Raw genomic sequence first — 20,282 nt, 5'->3', positions numbered from 1 at the left:
TCGTTGTTTTGCTTGGTTTATGATTTTGTTTTAAAGTCATGTTGCTTTCCATATACAGCTGTACGGACAAAATAAGTTTATTTTACATAATTCAGGTGTCATGTGTACAAATCTCATGAAGACACTAAGAAAATACCAGGATCTGAAATGTTTCTGGTTTTGCTGTTTTTATCAAAACAGAGAATATGAAGAGTTCTTTTGAATTCTTTCGAATGTTTGTGTGAAGGGAGGTTATCTTACAAGAACAAACTCAAAAGAACAAGAACTGAGAGACATAAAAATCCTTCCAGGCCAAGCCCACTGCAGTTTAGTATTTGACCCATTTATTCCTCAGTGTCCCACATTACTGATATATGAAACTGAAGTCGGCCCTTTACTGCAGCTTTTCTAAATAAACATGTTTCATATGTTTTTTGACGGGTCGGTTCTGACAGTCTGCTCTGTTCAAAACGTCTGCAGAATTATTGGAGTTAATCTGCAACTCTAGAAACCTCAGAATTGTAACATAGATAGGTAGACAGACACACAGATAGAGGAAGATGTGCGTGGGTTGGTTTTATGTACAAACAGATGGACAGACAGGTAGACAGAGACAGACAAAGAAGTGAGACATTGGTTTTAGACAGGTCAGTAGATTGATAGATGTAGAGATATATACAGAGAGATGGATGGATGGATAGATGTGTTATGAGTAATGGGTAAGAGTGTTAATGTGTACTGATGTGATAAGAGATAAAGCAGATGTCAGTCAGGTGTTTTTAGGGGTGTATAAATGCCAACACACACTCTCAATTACTTTATAACTCTGGTCTGCATCATTTAGATAAAACCACCTAATGCACCGACACACATCACCACTTCTGGAAACAATCATTCACTTTACATGCTTATGACTAATAATAATAAATGCTGAATATTATTATTTTAATCTGTGTGTGTGTGCATGTGCACGCTCAGTGTGGATGTCTTCATTAGGCTGTTACATGGTCCAAATACTATATAGATTTTTTTGTATATTTATATTTTAAATCCATGTTCACACAAGCAGCCAAGCAGCCCCAGAGCACAATGCTACCACCACCATGCTTAACAGTTGGTATAGAATTCTTGAAGTTGAATGCCTCACCTTCATTCCCCCAAACATCACTGTGGTCAAACAACTCACACCTCTAAGATCCTCTAAGGTCTAAGATGATCATAAAACTGTTATTTTATTTTCTTTCCGTTCACTGACTCCATTAGAAACTAGACACTTTATTAACCCCTATTAGCTCCTCTGTTCAGGTGTACCTGGTGAATCATTTACGCGTTTAAGCTGTATATAGCAACATTAACCCAACATACACACAAAAGCATGGCTGCTGAAACATTTCTTTTCAAGTTGTTAAATGTGGAATATGGAGCTTGCATTCATTTCGTCCATTAAAGCTTTCAATTATTTTGGTCCCACCCTCAAAAATACAATGAAGTACTTGCATGTAAACTTTTATCATAATTAATAATTATTGAATATAATGAATGTTTAATACATGTGCTTAATACAATTAATAAAACGATTGGCAACACTATTGTAAATCAAATTTCCTTTTGTCAATCTAACATTGATTATTTTATTTACATTTACATATACATTATAAAAAACTTAGTCTTACAAAGAAGAAAATGTGTATTTATATAAATATACTGTATATTGATATGTAAATATAAATAAAACCGAAACTACACTACCCATAGTTCTCCGCTGTTTAACGACAACAACCCGTCCGGTCGCGTGAACTGGGTCTGTTTCACTCAACATGAGGTAAAACAGCAAAAATACAATTTTCTGCGCATATTTAACCCCAAACACAGCATCATAACCGACATTCATCTCATAATATAAATATAAAACTCATAGTTCAGGTCAGGTTTGGTGAGGAAACAGTGTAAGAGCTCCGTGTTTTACAGTGTGTACCTCAGCGGCTAACTGTGCTAACGGTAAGCTAGGAACATTTGCTAAAATTACAGGACTAAACTCTTAAATTAGGCAAATATTGGGCTTTTTAGCGTTTATTAAAGCGGTTACAGATTAGTGTGCGTATGCTGTTTTAATGTTTAATGTACAGTGTAACGCAAATGCGCTGAACAGGAGAATTAAAGCGAAAGTACAGTGGGAACGAATTTTCCGTTCCACCTTAAATAAGCCGTTTACCGTGTCTGCTACTGTACAAGCTCTGTAATGGAACGCTGCTCCTTTTTAAGGTGGAATTTAAAGTTGTCAGGCCATTAAGGTGAAAACTTGAGTTTAAATTGAGAATTTAGAATAATTTAGCTATACTGCTGTCTGTGTTTTCTTGGTTATTTAGTTTTTACATTTATCAGTTGAATTTGTTAATCTCAGGCGTTACACATCGTTTTATTGGTACAGTCTGTTTGATGTTTATCTAACTGTTATATGTATCTATCAGAGTTGATTTTTAAATATATATCCGTATATGACAGTATTTAGGTTGTCATAAGGACTGTTAGGAAATTGGCAGTGTGTGTAGGTAATGGAAGTGTAGGGGTGGAAAATAAAGTCTAAACGTGCAAACTTATAAATGAAATTAGTAACCTTCAGGCAGCAGCTTAACAAAAGAAGTAAAACACTTTTACTGGAAGTAAACTATGGTCTAGTTGATCAAGACAGTAGGTGCTTTCACACCTACAGTACTTTGATTGGCCTGGCTGTCAGATTTTTTTCTTTTAGCTCCAATCCAAAATACCAGGTCTAAAGAAAACAATGTTCCACACCAAAAGACAAAATAAAATTTGCTTCGACTTAATATAAGGTGATTTCAGTCTGGTTCAACTGAACCATGATTCAGTCTACGCTGTGACCACACTTTTAAAATAGTTCAGAATTTCAGACCCATTACAGGAAGTACCGGCAGGTTTTTGACACATATTAAGCAATAGAAGAAGGAAATAGGTCTTATATACATTCTTCACATTGCTTCCATCAGATCGGAGATACAGAACACTAACAAGTTACCTCGTTAAGCTGATGTGTAAAGCCTTGTGTGATCAAATGTGTTCTCCATGTTTTTCTGACAAATATCTGTATTTTATGTATTATGTTACCTTGTATGTCTAAGCAGAATGTGTGCTATGGTACAGGCTGTAAAAAATCCCCTTATAAGGACAATAAAGAACATATCTATCTATCTTGTGCTGAAATCCGTCTCTCCTTGGTGCTGGTGATTCTGTATCTACTGTAACTGTAAATTACCCCTTATTTATAAACACTTATAAAAGTGATCTGAGTGGAATCTCTCATTTTGCTTCAGGACAAACCTGCACTCGAAGGATAGAGATGAATTCTGGCAGAGAAAGGTAACATTTAGCAAAACACCAAAAAAAACGCAACTTGCCAAATTGGGACTGTTCTACAAACCAGTCTGTCCTGGGGAGTCTCCACCCACATAGGTAATGTGGTGATGTATGGTACCCAGTGTATACAACCGAACAAAAACATGAACCTTGAACACGACCCTGGTCCAGACTTTCTGGTGTTAAAGCCAAGACTCCCTCTCTCTCTCTCTTTCTGGTCGCACCAAATTTTGGACCTTTGGTCCAGACCATGGTTCTCGGTACCTTTTAGCTTTAACTGCTGTTTTGGTTCAGACCTAAACGTGACAGGTGTAAAAGCACTTTTACTGATCAGTCAGTCTCTTTGGTCCAGGATAATTTAGTCAGTCAGTGAGGACTGCTTCTCGCTCTCTTCACATTTCCCAGTGTGGGGTCCGAAAGGGGACGAGGAGCCTGTAGCCCACGTCCTGTTACTGAGCGAGGCTTTGGCAGGAAAAACAAAGGGTCTTTGATGCAGGACTGCTGTGAAATCCAGGCTGGCCTTTATGCAGGGCTGTGAATGAATGTTGATGAGGTGAGTGTCCTACAGAGGGTCCATTCAGGGGGGGCCAGCCATCAGTGCTGCGGGAGCTTCCCTTCATCTATAAAAGCATCGTTTTACCATAGTACACCACTTCAGTAGCGGGCAAACTGACACGGGGATCTTCTCTTGGTCAGGTCTGGGATGATCTACAGGTACAGAAATGTTGGGACGCTTTATTTTCGGCCTTTTCTTCTGTTTGTGTGAGTTAGCTGTTCTTTATTTGATGATTTTTGTTAGCTTATTACGTGTATTCCTCATCCTAGTCCTTAGAGTACATGTCCATATATGTCAGTTCAGGTGCGTTGGTTTTTTCATGTGTAGGCTCCATTGGAAAGCATTGACCAATACATGGGCTTAAGGTCATGAGTATGGTCCAAGGGGGCATGAGCCCGACCCGTTTTATTTGTTCTGTAGGTTTCTTTGGGTAGATATACCTCTATTTAGTACCTTTGGAAACATCCTAAACAACATAAATCTTGCTCTTTATGTGGTTGGATGCAATCAAATTCAGGAAGCAGGTGTCCACACACTTTTCGACATTTTCGCTGTGTTAAATTAACCACTCTCTCTCCACAGGTGCAGATGTGTGTGTGAGTGATGATGGCACCGGGAGACATGGTGCCGGAGCACGGGAAACAGCACAAACCCCGGAACAAGTGTGTGCCGCGGTCGCCCAACGGCGAGTGTGAGGCTGACGGCTCGTTCGTGTTTGAGGCGCAGGAGGCCTGGAAGGACTTTCACAACTCCCTCAGACAGTTCTACGAGAACGGAGAGCTCTGCGACGTCACACTCAAGGTAACGCTGATGGTGTCATCAGGATCTGTATTTTTTCACGGGCTTACAGTAGTGATCAAAATAATAGCAGCCCAATATTGCTAACCAGATCAATCACTGTTTTTGATATAACTTATATTACCACATGGTGAACAATTTACCAGTTGGTGCAGAAGATTCTTAGAAAGCCAACAGACTCCACATTCATGAAATGCATGCTATAGTAATTAATTAATTAATTAATTCATGAATTAATTAATTATGCTAATACACAGCTTGATTAATTAACTAAACGGCTGTTTCAAAATAATAGCAGTGTGGAGTTAAATTAGTAAAGTCAATCATTCTATGAGGAAACGGAAGTTAACCAGGTGGCCCTATTTAAGGATAAAGCCAGTACAGAGAGCCTAAGAGATGTGGGTCATTCCAGGCATTGTTGTGAAGAACATCATCAGAACTTTGATTAAAAAGTTAATTGTAGAGGGAAAAACGTATAAAGAAGTGCAGATAATGTCAGTCTTTTCAGCTAAAATGATCTCTAATGTATAGCAAAACCAGAGGGACGTGGAAGAAAATGAAAGACTACCATTCTAATGGATTTTCTGTTTTCTGAAGGTGGGGAGCAAACTGATACCATGCCACAAGCTGGTGCTGGCCTGCGTCATCCCGTACTTCCGTGCCATGTTCCTCTCTGACATGTCCGAGGCCAAACAGGACCTGATTGAGATCCGCGATTTTGACGGCGATGCCATTCAGGACCTGGTGCGCTTTGCTTATTCCTCTCGGCTGACGCTGACGGTGGATAACGTGCAGCCCCTGCTGTACGCCGCCTGCATCCTTCAGGTGGAGCTGGTGGCCCGGGCCTGCTGTGAGTACATGAAGGCCCACTTCCACCCGTCCAACTGCCTCGCCGTGCGCACCTTCGCCGAGAGCCACAACAGGGTTGACCTGATGGACATGGCCGACCGCTACGCCTGCGAGCATTTCCGCGAGGTGGTGGACTGCGAGGACTTCCCCTGCGTGTCTCCTCAGCATCTGAAGACGCTGCTCAGCTCCAGCGACCTGAACATCCACTCGGAGACGCAGGTTTACAAAGCTGCCGTCAAGTGGCTGAAGGCCAACCCCCAGCACCACGAGATATGGCTCGACCAGATCATGTCTCAGGTGATATATAGTGATGCTTATTCTGAATTATAGGGGTGGGAAATATGGCCCTAAAATAATATCACAATACTTCTGGGTAGATGGAATGCTTTCAAAACAGAATAATGCCAATATCATAGTATGAATTTCTTTTTAAAATTAAATTATAACAATATTATTGGGTGCTGTATGATATGGCACACCCCTACTGAATTACTTGATTTGTTTCATTACATAATATTAATTTCATTAGAAACTGACTTGAAAACCAACCAATCACCTTCTGATATCCAGTGGTTTGAACCAGTTTGGTCAACAGTTTGTCTTTTAATGAAAGCTGTCCATGCAGGACTGCTGACAAAATTTAAGCACCTGTACATTTACCTGAAAACTAATTGTAGTGATAGATAGTAGGGATCTCCGGATCACATTTTTTGCCCTCAAGTCATTTGATTTTCACTATGGCAATGATGTAAAACACATCCAAGTTATCTGTGTCTATAAGTTTTTTTTTTTTTTTTTTTCATTTTTAATTATTGAAACAATGCTTTAAAAACAGCCATTTTTATGACAACATAAGCAAGTATTAAGTGGTCATTTAAATTATTTATATTTAAATATGCATCTTTTCATAAATAAACAAACAAAAAAAATGTCACACAACAACAATTCTATGATTAATCATATTTAAGACCATGGTTTATTTCTTTAAATGCTGATATCTCTCTGTATATTTAGTGGTTTTAGGCTTAGCAGACTAGACTTTCTACTGTATTATAATATCTTGGGGATGTTGATAAATTAGTAATACGGATCTTTTACACTTCATTTCCTTCCTTTGTAAATTATGTGATTGGCTCTGATTTCCAATCACATGATCAGATCGGGGACATTCCCAATAGATACTGTATGTTAAGGGGTTTTCTGTCTGTTTTCTCACAGGTGCGTCTTCCCCTGCTGCCGGTGGACTTCCTCACCGGCACTGTGGCCAAAGAGGAGATGATCAAATCCAACCTGAGCTGCAGAGACCTGCTAGACGAGGCCAGGAACTATCACCTGCACCTCAGCAACAAGAGCGTGCCCGACTTTGAGTATTCGGTCCGCACCACTCCCCGCAAACACACTGCAGGTGAGAAGATCATCATATCCAGCAGGTCCTCTTTTAGGCTGAAATATCCAGCTGATAAACATCTGGGATTGATTAGCTAGAACCTGTTGATCAATTCACATCTTCTGTTCCCTCAGAAATTGTCCTAATATTAAGATCTGCCTTTGTGTGCAGTTAATTACAGTGATTAATCATTCATTAATAATATGATGCTACCAGGTAATATTTATTTAGGTTTTAAAGGAGTTCTCATATTTCTTTAAAAACTGAACTGCATCTAGTAAAATGCTTTAGATTTATTATAGAAATTATATAAAAAGTGGATTTACATACAAAATGAAACAGTTAATTTTGTGATATGTATTTGCAAATTGTATTTGTATGAGGTAATTATAAATATAGCAGGATATACCTTGCAAATTATATGTACAGCACATCACAATATACAGCATTTTCTTATAGATTTTAGCATATTTAACATTTCAGAGACCAGTTACCATATACCAGATCACCACATCACAAGTCTGTAAATCTTGAGGTTGTGCTTTAAATGTTCCTGTTGATGTTTTAATAGGGGTTCTATTCTGTGTCGGAGGCCGTGGCGGTTCTGGGGATCCGTTTCGCAGTATTGAGTGTTACTCTATCAGTAAGAACAGCTGGTTCTTCGGGCCCGAGATGAACAGCAGACGCAGACATGTGGGAGTAATCTCAGTCGGAGGTGAGAGATATGGGAAGCTCCAATAGTTTTAGGAAGATCTGTGGCGTATCTGCAGTTTCTGGTCATTAGTAGTTAAATAACGTATTTATTTTTATATATTTATACAGCAAACCTTCCTGTATATGTGATTACATCTATATGCTTTTTTTTCTTTTAAAGTCAAAATTAGATGTTTTGGTACTTGTATTTTAGTCAAAACACATTTATTTCATGATAAGTCTGTGTGTTTCTAACTTTCTATTGAGAAATTAGAGATGTACAATCAGAAACTTAACATTATTTCACACCTCATGAACTGAATCAGTGAACATTAAATTGTGCATTGATTGTAAGAGCTTTGAGTTAATATAAGCATAAACCGTTAGCCAGTGGAGCTCAGTGAGTAGTGGGGTGAGATGTGCCTGTTGGTTTTGCCTGGTTGAAGATCAATCGAACTGCTGTGATTTGGACAATCTGAACTGGTTTTACATCACGGGCCGCGTTGCTGTAGTTGAGGCATGATGATCACAGAGTGTAGCAGGAGTTTGGTGGCCTGTTTTGTTAGGAATGGTTGAATTTGTTGGTAAAAGTTGTTTTACATGGTGTAAAAACAACAGTAGGATCTGCTACAACACTATAACTCTACTGTTCCCACAGGTAAAGTGTACGCAGTGGGCGGCCATGACGGCAGTGAACACCTGGGCAATATGGAAATGTTTGACCCCCTGACCAACAAGTGGATGATGAAGGCCTCCATGAACACTAAGAGGTAACAGTCCCACTCACAGCTTTGCATGCCTGTTCTGTTTGTGTGTGTGTGTGTGTGTGTTATAAATAATTGTTTGTGTGGTTGTTTTTGTGTAGGAGGGGAATCGCACTGGCTGCTTTAGGAGGTCCTATCTACGCTATTGGAGGTCTGGATGATAACTCCTGTTTCAGTGATGTGGAGCGGTATGATATAGAGTCGGATCGCTGGAGCGCCGTGGCCTCCATGAACACTCCCAGAGGCGGAGTCGGCTCAGTGGCTTTGGGGGTAAGAGCAACGAATCATTCCTGAGTGATAAATCTACATTATGTAAGATTAATTTGTGTAATGTAGGACATTGTTTTCATTTTAGGCGTCTGGAAAATATTTCAGTGTAAGTCTAATACATTAATATACATCATATATATCATATATAATATACATAAAGCACCACGCACCAGTCATCAGTATTCAGATCTTATGCTAATAACTGAAATGTGGATGTAATCAGTCCATATTTAAATTTAACATACAATCGAGGGTAGCTCTTATTAACAAAGTATCCGAGACAGTACTAGGGCTGAATCGATTAAATTAATTACATAGAATATAGACTGATGTAGAAAAAAAAATACTTTTTAATAATTATTAAATAGTAAAATAAATAAGATAAAGTGAATACAAAGGTTAAGTTCAAGAGTAAGAATGTAATAATAAGAGTGTAAATTAAAACATAAACAATAAAAAAACATAAGAAATGTAAGAAATAAGAGTTCATAAGTAAAATTTGAAGAAAGGTTTTAACCATACCAAAAACATAAAAAATGTAAACTAAAGTCAAATAAACAGTCTAAGTGGAGGTAGAGATTAAGTGACAGTGAGTGGAGCTTTAGCGTTTCCGGTAGGGAAGTTTTTTTAAGGCAGTTCTCGGAGTGGAATAGCTGTGCCGATACAGTATTTTGTGTAAAAGGCCACAGAGGTTTATTAGGAAATAATAGAATTAAATGCTTGTTTTCTTGTTTTTTCATCAGAGCTACGTCTATGCTGTGGGAGGAAACGACGGCGTAGCATCTCTCTCCAGTGTGGAGCGTTTTGACCCACATCTCAATAAATGGACAGATGTTCGAGAGATGGGACAGAGACGTGCTGGAAACGGGGTCAGCGAACTCAATGGCTGCCTCTACGTTGTGGGTGAGGAACAGGGAGACCACTTTACTTTCTAGAGACTTTTATTTTGGATTTTGAAGTTTTTTTTTTAAGTGCAAAACCATGCAATAGTTAACATAGTTTTCGCACTATAAGGAACACTTAAAATCCATCACTCTCGTAACCCCCAATCAAGGACTGTCCCTTGGAGTTCACGATCCCCTGTTAAGAACCCCTGTAATAAAACCAATTTGGCCTATAAAGCACAAATAAACTTAATTTAAACATTTAATGCAGCTAGTGAGTCTCTGGTCTCCCCTCCCTTAAGGACTCATATTACATATGCTTTTCTGGACAAGCTGAGAAATGAGAAGCAGACTCTGAAGTAAAAGAGGCATGTGGACTGAGGCAGTAAAGTAATATTATTTTTTTTTTACAATTAGTATAACTTTATTCAGTTCTGGCAAAGCATTCTTTTGCCCGCCTTTAACAAAGCTAAATTTTGAAGCATTTGAAGTTTTTGACAGGCCGAGCCCAGAATGATACTACTTTAATGTGTGTTCATACATAATAATAATACGTTTTATTTTTATAGTGCTTTTTAGGATGCTCAAATTTTAAAAACAAAAATGCAAACCCCACATGCAAAAAGTGCAACACAATAAAAACATGAATCAGGAGGGTAAGAAAAGAAACAATACTGCACAAAATAAAACACATTTATAGAAACAAAAGGAAGTGGATCTGAAGAATCTTATATCTTATGTTTTTATGTCGATTTCTAACCTGATACACAACAGAGCTACAACAGTAGCCGAGCACTGTTCCTGTTATTAAGCTTTCAGTGTGAATAAAACACATTATAAACCACAGAATTGCTCTAAATGCCCATAAAATGGATTTGATTTGATGACAGTGTAATTTAACTCAAGGCTAACATTCATCTGGGTCAACGACCCGATACAGCGTAGATTAGATGCTGTTTGATGGAGGAAATTACATTTGATCTACAGGAGTAACCTCCAAAGACCCAGCAGCATCAGCCCTGGTATCAGTCCTGTTAAATGATCTGCGTTTGAAAGAGCTGAACTTTGATATATGAGTTATATATGTGTGAATGAGTGACTGGACGGTAGCTTTAACACATGACTTTTACAGCAGCTTGAGTAATTTCAGCATCTCATAATCACACTGGGATGTTGGTGTTGCTGCCGGGATCTCTGTTCGTCAGCATTAATGGACTTTAGGGTGCTGAACTTTAGCTTCGGCTCTAAATACAGTTTTCAGGTTGGCAGTTCAGTTATGAAGAGTTATGGGGAGTTTTAGAGCCCAGAATGTTTAACAGTGTTGTGCTTCTGAAGTAAACAAAAACAGAGAGAAACATCAACCTCATATTGAAAAGTATGTTTTGGACAACCCAATTTAAATAATATGAATTGTAATATATTAAATATAAAAAAATATGAACAAACAAATCTCTAATACAGATTTCAGAATATTTTAACACAATATCAATATATTTTTGTTTATCAAAAATGTATTTAAATTGAAGTGTTTTGGGGGATAAATAAATAATATATACTATTGCATTACATAATTTATGAACATTTACACACATTTTTATAGTTTCCATTATGTTTTTTGCACATCAACAGCTTAATAACAGAAATAGAGCTATCATAGAGATAACATATTCACAGCTCAATTTAAGCTGTAAATTTGGAATATAATAGTTTTATAATATAATAGGATTTTTTTTAAGTAACTACTGTACTTTACATTATATCAAAATATGATAATTAATTGACCAATAGAAAATCTCCAAAAAGGCTTGTAATTATATTTTTGACGTTATTTTTCTCTTCTGTAAAGTTTTGGAATTTTGCTCTTTATGTGTGTTTAGGTGGTTTTGACGATAATTCTCCGCTGAGTTCGGTGGAGCGGTTTGATCCCAGGATGCACCGCTGGGAGTATGTCGCAGAGCTGACCACACCCAGAGGCGGAGTCGGCGTCGCCACGGTGATGGGTCGGGTCTTTGCGGTGGGCGGCCACAACGGCAACATCTACCTGAACACGGTGGAGGCTTTCGACCCCCGTATGAACAGGTGAGCTTTCCACCTGACTGAGGTTTTAGACACTGAACCGTTTCCTGTGTAATTTGGGTGTTTTTCGGCTCAAACAATTGAAATACACATTATCAGTTTAACTTGGCAACCCAACTTTTACATCAACAATAAACAGAATAGTAAATAAAATAACATTGCTGTTCCCGTAAATGAGCTGCTGGAGCTCCTTCACAGCGTCAACCAGCAGCTCAGTTTCCTCTGCTGAGAAGAGTTTGTTGAACACGTCCAGGTAGCTGCACCGTTACAATAGCAATCCACCAAAGACAGAGCTCACCTGATCTACTCTTAAAGAGAATGATGAGCTTAAAATTTACAAAGGTGTACTTTTCACATCGTTATGATAGCAAAGACACACTGACACACTGCCCTAAATCAGGCTGTGCGGTGTGCGGATGACGACTTGCCTGTAGATCGCTAAAATAGAGCTTTAAAAAGTACTGGGTTTTTATTTAAAGGTTTATATCACATCTTTATTTTGTAATGCTTCAAAATGATTTTGAATAAAATAGATTTTTACACTGACTTCCATTAAAAGTGAAGCTGTTTTGGAGACTCAAGGCTTTTGTCTGACAGCAGCGATAGGTATTTATATGTGTATTTATGTGTGTGTCTTTTCTCTTTGTGTGTAGGTGGGAGTTGGTGGGGTCTGTGTCTCACTGCAGGGCGGGTGCAGGCGTAGCGGTCTGTGCCACTCACATCAGTCAGATACGGGACGTGGGTCAGGGGTCCAGTAACGTGGTGGACTGCATGTAAGAGTAGGATCAGAGGACCGAACCACAGCCCCTGTCCCAGCATTTATATACACACCACTCAGTACAGCGCACCACTCCACCCTCATCTGAACACTCTTCTGTTTTTCAGATCATCTAGTCGTATCACTGTAGAAAAGTTCCTGTTTATATATCAGTAATTATTCTCTATCTTTATTCTCTCATATTCTTATATTTTGTATAACAGTGCTGAAGCTGAGGCAGGAATCCACAGCCTCTGTTCAAATAATTTAAAAATGTTTTTAGTTTTGTGAATTCTGGAGTGTTTTTCCTTTTCTGTTTTATAATGCAGATCTTGTCTCTTATACCTGTGATCGAACACATGGCCCAGTGTCACGTTAGAACCCATCATATTGTAGGTGAGGCTGTAGTAAAGGATATAAGTACAACAATAAGTATGAGTACAGCTCTGGAGAAAATAAGAGAGCACTTAATTTGATTTTATCAAATTGAAAACCTCTGGAATATAATCAAGAGGAAGATGGATGATCACAAACCATCAAACCACCAAACTGAACTGCTTGAATTTTTACACCAGGAGTAAAGCAGCATAAAGTTATCCAAAAGCAGTGTGTAAGACTGGTGGAGGAGAACATGATTCCAAGATGCATGAAAACTGTGATAAAAAAAACAGGATTTTTTTGGGCTCTGCATCTTTTTTTGTTATTTCAGCCATTTCTCATTTTCTGCAAACAAATGCTCTAAATTACAATATTTTTATTTGTAATGTGGGAGAAATGTTGTCTGTAGTTTATAGAATAAAACAACAATGTTCATTTTATTCAAACATAAACCTATAAACAGCAAAATCAGAGAAACTGATTCAGAAGCCACTGTAGTGCTCCCCTTTTTTCCAGAGCTGTATATAAATCACCTGAAAAACCATCCTGCTTCTCTCAGTCCAGTGATGGGTTCCCACTCAGAGCCTAACAACTGGGCAAAATGTCTTCGAGAACATCGTGGAGGCATGTCTCTAGTAGTTAAAGTTCTCTCACCAAGAGGTACACTACTCTACTGTAGCCTATAGGACGACAGGAGGAGCACTTTTACACCCTCTTGTGGTGTAAAGACGCCCTAGCGTCTAATCAAACCACAACTGTAATCATTTTCATATTTGCCTGAGACACAACTGTGTGTCAAGTTTTGCAGCTATCGATAGTGTGCTATATTTAAAAAAAAATGAGTGAGAGATCTTTAAGGCTAATTTAGCTGCTCATCCTTTCCTGTCTCCTGCAACATCTTAACTTCCCAAGCAAAACCAAGTAAAGAGGCCAGTTTCAGCAAATCGACAGCATCGGTACAGATCTTTTTGAGGGTTCTTCAGAATGTGGAGTTAATCTACACCAGAATGAAATCAGGTAAAGATAGTAAGCGCACAAAATGAGTGAAGAGAGAATATGACCTGAAGATGTTTTCTTTTTATGCCACAGGCTTGCCAAGTCCCCTGCTCATTTACGGACAATCATTCAGTCAGGTAGTCGGGTTTTAGAAAGGATTTGAGGTGATTTATTTGGGAGAGATCTTTCTTTGCGATGGAACGTCTGCCTTAGGAGTGTTTAGGAACACTGTCCAAATGTTATTGAGGAAACATCATACAATACTGGGCCTCATTCACCAACTGTTCTTAAAAATAATTTTCTTAAATGGCTAAATCCTGGGTCACACCACTTCACCATCAGCAGCCAGAGTCTGAGAGAGCATGACATCACTCCTAAGTAAAAAAATATATATATATTTTAGATAAATTCCAGCATTCACTGATGTCTTCTGATTTGGGATTTGTTCAGTTTATGAGAACAATGGGATCTATTACTCTAAGAGCTGAACTATGAGCAATTCTGCACTTTATAAACACATTATACATTTTATGTAGACCTGAAGACTTATTGCTTTTCTCAATAACTAATTTTAGTAAATTCTTAGTTAGATGTTGGTGAATGAGGCTAAAGAGAGCTCTTTTACTTGATTGATCAAGCTTCTTGACCTAACTGGAGTTCTAGATTTTTAGGAATTCCATACAAATATATTGTATATTCCAGAATTTAAAGAGCTTGTTGAATGAGTTAAAAAGTGCCACTTCAAGACTTCTAAGATCTTCCCAATCTAGAAATGTGTACTCCATTTAAAATTCTTAAAGGTATGCTCTCACTTTGGAAATATGAAAAATATGTATTTACAATTTTAGAATCCTAGAGTTTTAAAGTTTTAGGTCCATAATTCTTAGAGTAAATTTTGTAAAGTTTTTAAATTCTAAGGTTTTGTTCAAATCTGTTAGAATTTCAGGGTCTTTAACAATTTGTTCTATAATTCCATTAGCTATAAAGTTCCATTTTAGAATTTTTAGATCTCTGAAATTATCTAGTTCTAGAATTATGTAAACTATGTAAATGTATAGTTTTTGTAATTCTAAGAAATTGTAGACTCTGAAAGCTGTAAAATTACAGTTCTAGAGATTTCAAATTACAATTTTCAAATTAGAGTTATATTTATAAAATTCTAGAGATTTTCTTGGAATTCCAAGAGCTCTCCACATTTTAGAATTGTGTAAAGTCCAAAATTCCCCAGAGCAATGAAGCTTTAACTCTACATTTCTACGCTTTTGTTCTGGTATTCTAGGATTTGAGATTCTACTTATTCAGTTCTGAGAGCAGAGAGGTTTCTGTTGTAGAATCCTGAGGTTTTGTTGCATTACATTAGAAGGATTTTGAGGTTTTAATTCTACAAGTGTAAAAGCTATGGAGTTTTAGTTCCGGAATTGCAAGAGCTTATTGAAGGCTTTTAAGAGGTCTCCATTCTAGAATTGTGTATAGGTCTCAAATTCCAAAAGCTATTGAGTATTTACTCTGGAATTCTAAGTATATTCTTGGGTATGAAGTTGCAGTTCTAGAGTTTTAATTAGAATCCAAAAGTTTAGGTTTAATTCAATTTCAACAAATTCAAATGCAACAAAGCTTCTTAATGAGCTACAAAAAGTCCCATTTTATAATTATGTTGGTTTTATGTTCGTATATGTAGAACTTATTAACCCTGGGAATTGGAAGAGCTTTTAATTTTTACTCTTTTCATTTTAACAATTATAACATGCTAGTTGTAGAGTTGTGGATTTCTACTTCTAGGATTGTTGAATTGGGAACTCCTGGGATTCAGATGTATTTTTTGCTGCCAAATGAAAATTTAGCCTGTATGGAGGAAAGTAGCTCTAAGTACGAGTTAAAATGTTGGACGTTTTCTATGATATTTGTACCTTTATTTCATTGACTGTTGTGCACTAATTTCTTGGACTAGAAACATGCTTTGAGTATATTTTTGTCTGTATTTTTGGGAAAAATCGAATGTTCTCATATTAATGCTATTTTAAAGTTTAAAGGTTGCTTTTGATTGTGCCGTTTCCATCTCTCACACTCTTTTCTCATCAGCTTTTATAGACTCTTCTACGCTAGCTGTCTCTCGGGTTTCCTGAGGAATGTTCTGTTGGGTTCAGTAATGCTTTCTGTAAATGCTTCAGACAGTCGTTTCAATTGGATGAATGGATTATTCAGAAATTTAGATATAGAATATTCATACAGTATATTTATATATGCTTTTAGTTAATTGAGTCATGTACCGCAATCTCTCTTTTCCACTTAGTTATTTATGTATTAATAGTGTTGAATTGTGCAGTTACATTCTGGAAGTGATGCTGACACAGATTTTACTTTTTTGCAGATGTAGAGAGATATGTGACAAATCATTAGTTAATCAGTAAATATTTACAGATATTTATCACTTTGGCTATAAACAACAATGGCGTCAGCTGTTATATCCACAGTCTAGTGAGTGACTCTGGTAGAGTGGGTGAATAATATGCTTGAGTAGCATATTTATATAGATTTTAAGAAGGATTATCTATTTAATGCACTGGTCAGACTAAGAAAATCATATCCAGATGAGGTTATTTATTAAACTGCCATTTTAATGTGGCGCTTGGCTCGTGCAATGCAGATTTTAATAGCAAAAAATATTTGTAAAGAGTAAATATAAAAATATAAGAAGAGTGCCAGTCTAGTGATGTAGGTCAAAAACAGCCTGTTTTCTGATGCATATCCTAATGCACCCAAACCAGGTGATTTTCTTCTACGTAAGGCATAAAGAACATTTGGTCCTATAGGACTCGATTGCAGTCGATTGCCTTATAGAAGACTTGAGAATGACTAAAGACTTCGAGATAATCATATTTTTTGACTGAACTGCTCCGAGTGTGAGGTTTCTGTATCAGACGGGAATATATTTTGAATGGCTGAGTTATTTTATCTGTGGTTGATTCACAGGATCTTTACAGTGGAGTGTTTTGAACTGATCTTTCTAGTGAAAGTGACTTGTACTGTAGCTGTACTGTATTTTACTCAACTATTTGCATTGATCAGTCTGTTTGTATTGTCCAAATAAAGTTATATAAAATAAATTCATAAAGAAAACAGTTTTTTTTTTCTTTAATCACACATTTATAAGATAATACTTTCATTTTACAACTTATTTTTGGCTTTATATGTTTGGTTTAAATCAAGTAGTACTATAGTGAAAAGTATTGAGATGGTATCCCAGTCTAAATTTAAATAGATGTATTATAGTAAAGACTTCAAGTCTTAAGTCGGGTTTATAATACATTACCCATTTTTTCACTGAAATACAGTTGCTGTTCTCTTAATTGAGTTAGATTTTAATATAATACCCATACCTTCATTATAGCATATGTATAGTACTAATATATATATAGTACAAAAACTTTAACTGTAATATTGTTTCGCTTCTTATTTAAATGAGTTAGGATGTGATGCTATACCCATATGTTCACTGTGGTACATTTTGTGCTCTTAAATTAAGTTAGATTGTGATTTAGTACCTCGAATCTCAAAATTGTGCACTTCTATTTGAGTTAGATTGTGATAGATTACCCATGTGTTTACTGTAGTACATTAGCTGTTATTTTAATTTAATTAAAAGTGATGCAGTATATTACTGTTTCTGCTCTTGTAAATGTGTTAAATTTTGATATCGTACCCATACTTTCACCACAGTATGGTTTATCAGCTGTTTGAGTTTGACTGTGATATCCATGTGTCCATGTGGTACCCATATTTTCACTGGGTTTCTGCTCTTTTAAAGTAGAATGCAGTGTAGCTGCTGAATGTCTTTTGCTCTGTCTGTCTTAATCCTCCAAAATGTACTCTTTATTGTTTTATTGGGGATTTTGCTCCTGCTTATAAATTCTGTGTAAAACAGTAAAGAGTAAACATTGAACAGTAGCAGTTATTATATAACGTTTACAGTCTGAAAGAATGTGCAATTATAAAGTTTATCCACTCGTTTCTTCTGGACTTTGATATTTGTGCCTTTTCACCATGACAAATTTGGTTTAGATTCCAGAAAATTACAATAACACTGACCCGTCCCGCTAACCCGCCTCAAACTGTCTCTGACCCGTAGTGGCTGTTGTAAAGTAGGTTAACATTTTAACATAAACATTGTAAATTATACTACAGTTTAACTCAAATCAGACAGGATGATGTAATTCACTTAAAATTACCCATAAACTCAAAATAAAAATAAATGAAATGTAGGATAATGTAAAAGTTTTAATTGCAACAAATTTAAACAAACAATAAAAAATATTCTACCACCTCCACTACTAAAATACCAATACTACTACTGTCAATACTACAACTACTAATACTACTTCTGCTTTTACTATTACCACACTTTTACTATACATTCTACTACAATGAGTACTATTACTACTACTATTAATTCTATTACAGCTATTACTATCAATACTACTAATTTTATAACAATCACTCCTGCTACTACTAACAATACTACTGCTACTACTATAAATAATACTAATATTACCACTACAGCTACTACTACTATTATCAATACTACTTCTATGACTACAACTACTGCTGCTACTACTCAACTATCACTATTACTAATATCAATGCTTCTACTGCTTCTATTAGCACTACTCATGTTACTACTAACAGTACTAATATAAATACTACTAATACTAAAGCTACACTACTATCAATACAACTACTTCTATGACCACAACTGCTGCTGCTAGTACTACTACTACTACTCAACTATCAATATTACTACTATTACTGCTTCTATTAGCACTACTCTTGCTACTACTAACAATACTACTGCGACTACTATAAATACTACTATTTTACTTCAATTACCACAATACTACTATACTACTGATATTACTAACAATACTGCTGCTGCTACTACTACCAACAATACAGTTACTATTAAAGGTGATTGGAAACATCACAGATTGCTGTGGAAAAGTTTTGGAGTTTTCTCAGAATTTTTAATGCATTAATAAAGAACTGTTTGTTTTAAATATTAAATGGTATTTAAAGCTAGTTTAGTCCTCTCTATAGTCACTTCCTTTAATAAGAACCATTAAAGAACCCAGCTGAGGGGTTCTAACCACTGGTGGTGTCGTCAGTGGGGGTAGATGTGTAATCACTGTCTGTAATAAATCATGATTGTTTGATTTGACCCTGTGTGAGTGGCAGTAAATCTGGCCTGGTCTACGCTGGGTCTAGTTTCTGGAGGTCTAAGCTGGTTTTACAGCCTAATCTTTGGACCCTGGACTGAAAGTGAAAAGCGGACTCATCCAGAGAAGATGCTCAGAGCTCTGCAGAGCGGCAGCTGGTGCACACACAGGGCCTCTCTCAGGGCATTGTGGGATACTGAGTTTTTAAGGCAATGTCTGAGTTCTGATTTTACAGTAGAAATCATTCCGCATTTCTAGACTTTTCTAGAAGTTTTGTTTTTTTAAACTTAGTAGAAAATATATAGAATAAATTGTCATCTGGGAATCTATAAAGAGAAGGTTAAGCAGGAGCGGAGGATGATCGTGCTGCTCTTCACCCTGTGTGCTTTCCTCCATTCTGGTGAGTCCAACTGTTATTTTATTCTATAATATTAATATTTCACTTTGGTGCAGTTTGTTATTCACAATATTTATTTGTCACTTGGTGCTTCTGGTTGTGTTCGGTTCTAATGGTTTACACAGGTTTGTAAGATCAGATTGATCTCTTTATTAATAAATGATTATGCAAATGGTAAATTATATATTTTTTTATCTTGTGATTTTATAACACTAACACAAAGAAGTTCTAAACAATAAAGCTTTGAATGCTGATTGTACTAATTAAGTTCCATTTTGTTGACAAAAAGTTTGTATTATTTATTAGAATATTTTTAAATTTATTTTACATTTGAAATATAAAATGTAAATATGAAATATATTCCCGAGGAAAATTATCGAGAAATTGCACAGATTCCGGAAATACTAAAAGGAAGCGGACACACAAGTATTAATGTAATAAATAGATAATATGCATATAAGAAAATATTGTGTATAGCAGCTAAGAGTTTTCACAGATGCAGAATTTGGTGTTCTTTAAATTGTTAAAAGTATATTAATATATTATTATATTATATACAGTAGTGTATAGACGCTTTATTCACCTAATACTGATATGATGAGAAATGTGAGAGTTTTGGAGATGTTTTAATTTACATTTCATTAATGTATTTGTATTCATTCTAATATAAGTCTTTTTTCTGTGGCCAGAAAAGAAGATTTTTAATACTAATTGGCACAGAGAACACTTTTACATAATACTGTATGTTTTTATAATTAAGGATGTTAAAGTTCAGAACTCTGGTATAATTCACACCATCATGTAATTCAGAGCAGATATACATTAACTTGTTTTTGTGAGATTCATGTGATTTTTTTATGAGTCTCTGCAAACTGATGAAGCTACTGGAGTCAAACATTACCAATATCTGCTGATT

General features: G+C 36.4%; 2 protein-coding genes across 4 annotated transcripts in view; both read left to right on the top strand.

Annotated features, from left to right (window-relative positions):
- The first annotated feature begins 1,736 nt into the window (after positions 1–1,736).
- klhl8 (kelch-like family member 8) lies at positions 1,737–16,887 on the top strand. 3 transcript variants are annotated; one of them, XM_022676689.2, is made up of 11 exons: positions 1,739–1,801; positions 3,757–3,904; positions 4,490–4,708; positions 5,303–5,851; positions 6,773–6,959; positions 7,513–7,656; positions 8,293–8,404; positions 8,500–8,668; positions 9,412–9,571; positions 11,430–11,631; positions 12,282–16,887. In XM_022676689.2, the coding sequence occupies exons 3-11, from the start codon at positions 4,511–4,513 to the stop codon at positions 12,403–12,405; spliced, it is 1,845 nt and encodes a 614-aa protein (XP_022532410.2). In that variant the 5' UTR covers positions 1,739–1,801; positions 3,757–3,904; positions 4,490–4,510; the 3' UTR covers positions 12,406–16,887. The 3 variants fall into 3 exon arrangements, with proteins under 3 accessions (XP_007252801.3, XP_022532410.2, XP_022532411.2); XM_007252739.3 differs by lacking the exon at positions 3,757–3,904 and having other exon boundaries at positions 1,737–1,801; XM_022676690.2 differs by lacking the exons at positions 1,739–1,801; positions 3,757–3,904 and adding an exon at positions 3,933–4,065.
- Positions 16,888–19,108: 2,221 nt separating this feature from the next.
- Positions 19,109–20,282, top strand: part of LOC103025801 (macrophage mannose receptor 1) — a 32,295-nt gene continuing 31,121 nt past the window's right edge. The window contains exon 1 of the mRNA XM_007252743.4: positions 19,109–19,369. Within this exon, the coding sequence (XP_007252805.3) occupies positions 19,327–19,369 (43 nt within the window). The 5' untranslated portion in view covers positions 19,109–19,326. The remainder of the gene's footprint in view (positions 19,370–20,282) is intronic.

This window comes from Astyanax mexicanus, chromosome 17, assembly GCF_023375975.1.
Source record: "Astyanax mexicanus isolate ESR-SI-001 chromosome 17, AstMex3_surface, whole genome shotgun sequence".
Lineage (NCBI taxonomy): Eukaryota > Metazoa > Chordata > Actinopteri > Characiformes > Acestrorhamphidae > Astyanax > Astyanax mexicanus.
This window is presented reverse-complemented; position numbering and strand designations above follow the sequence as displayed.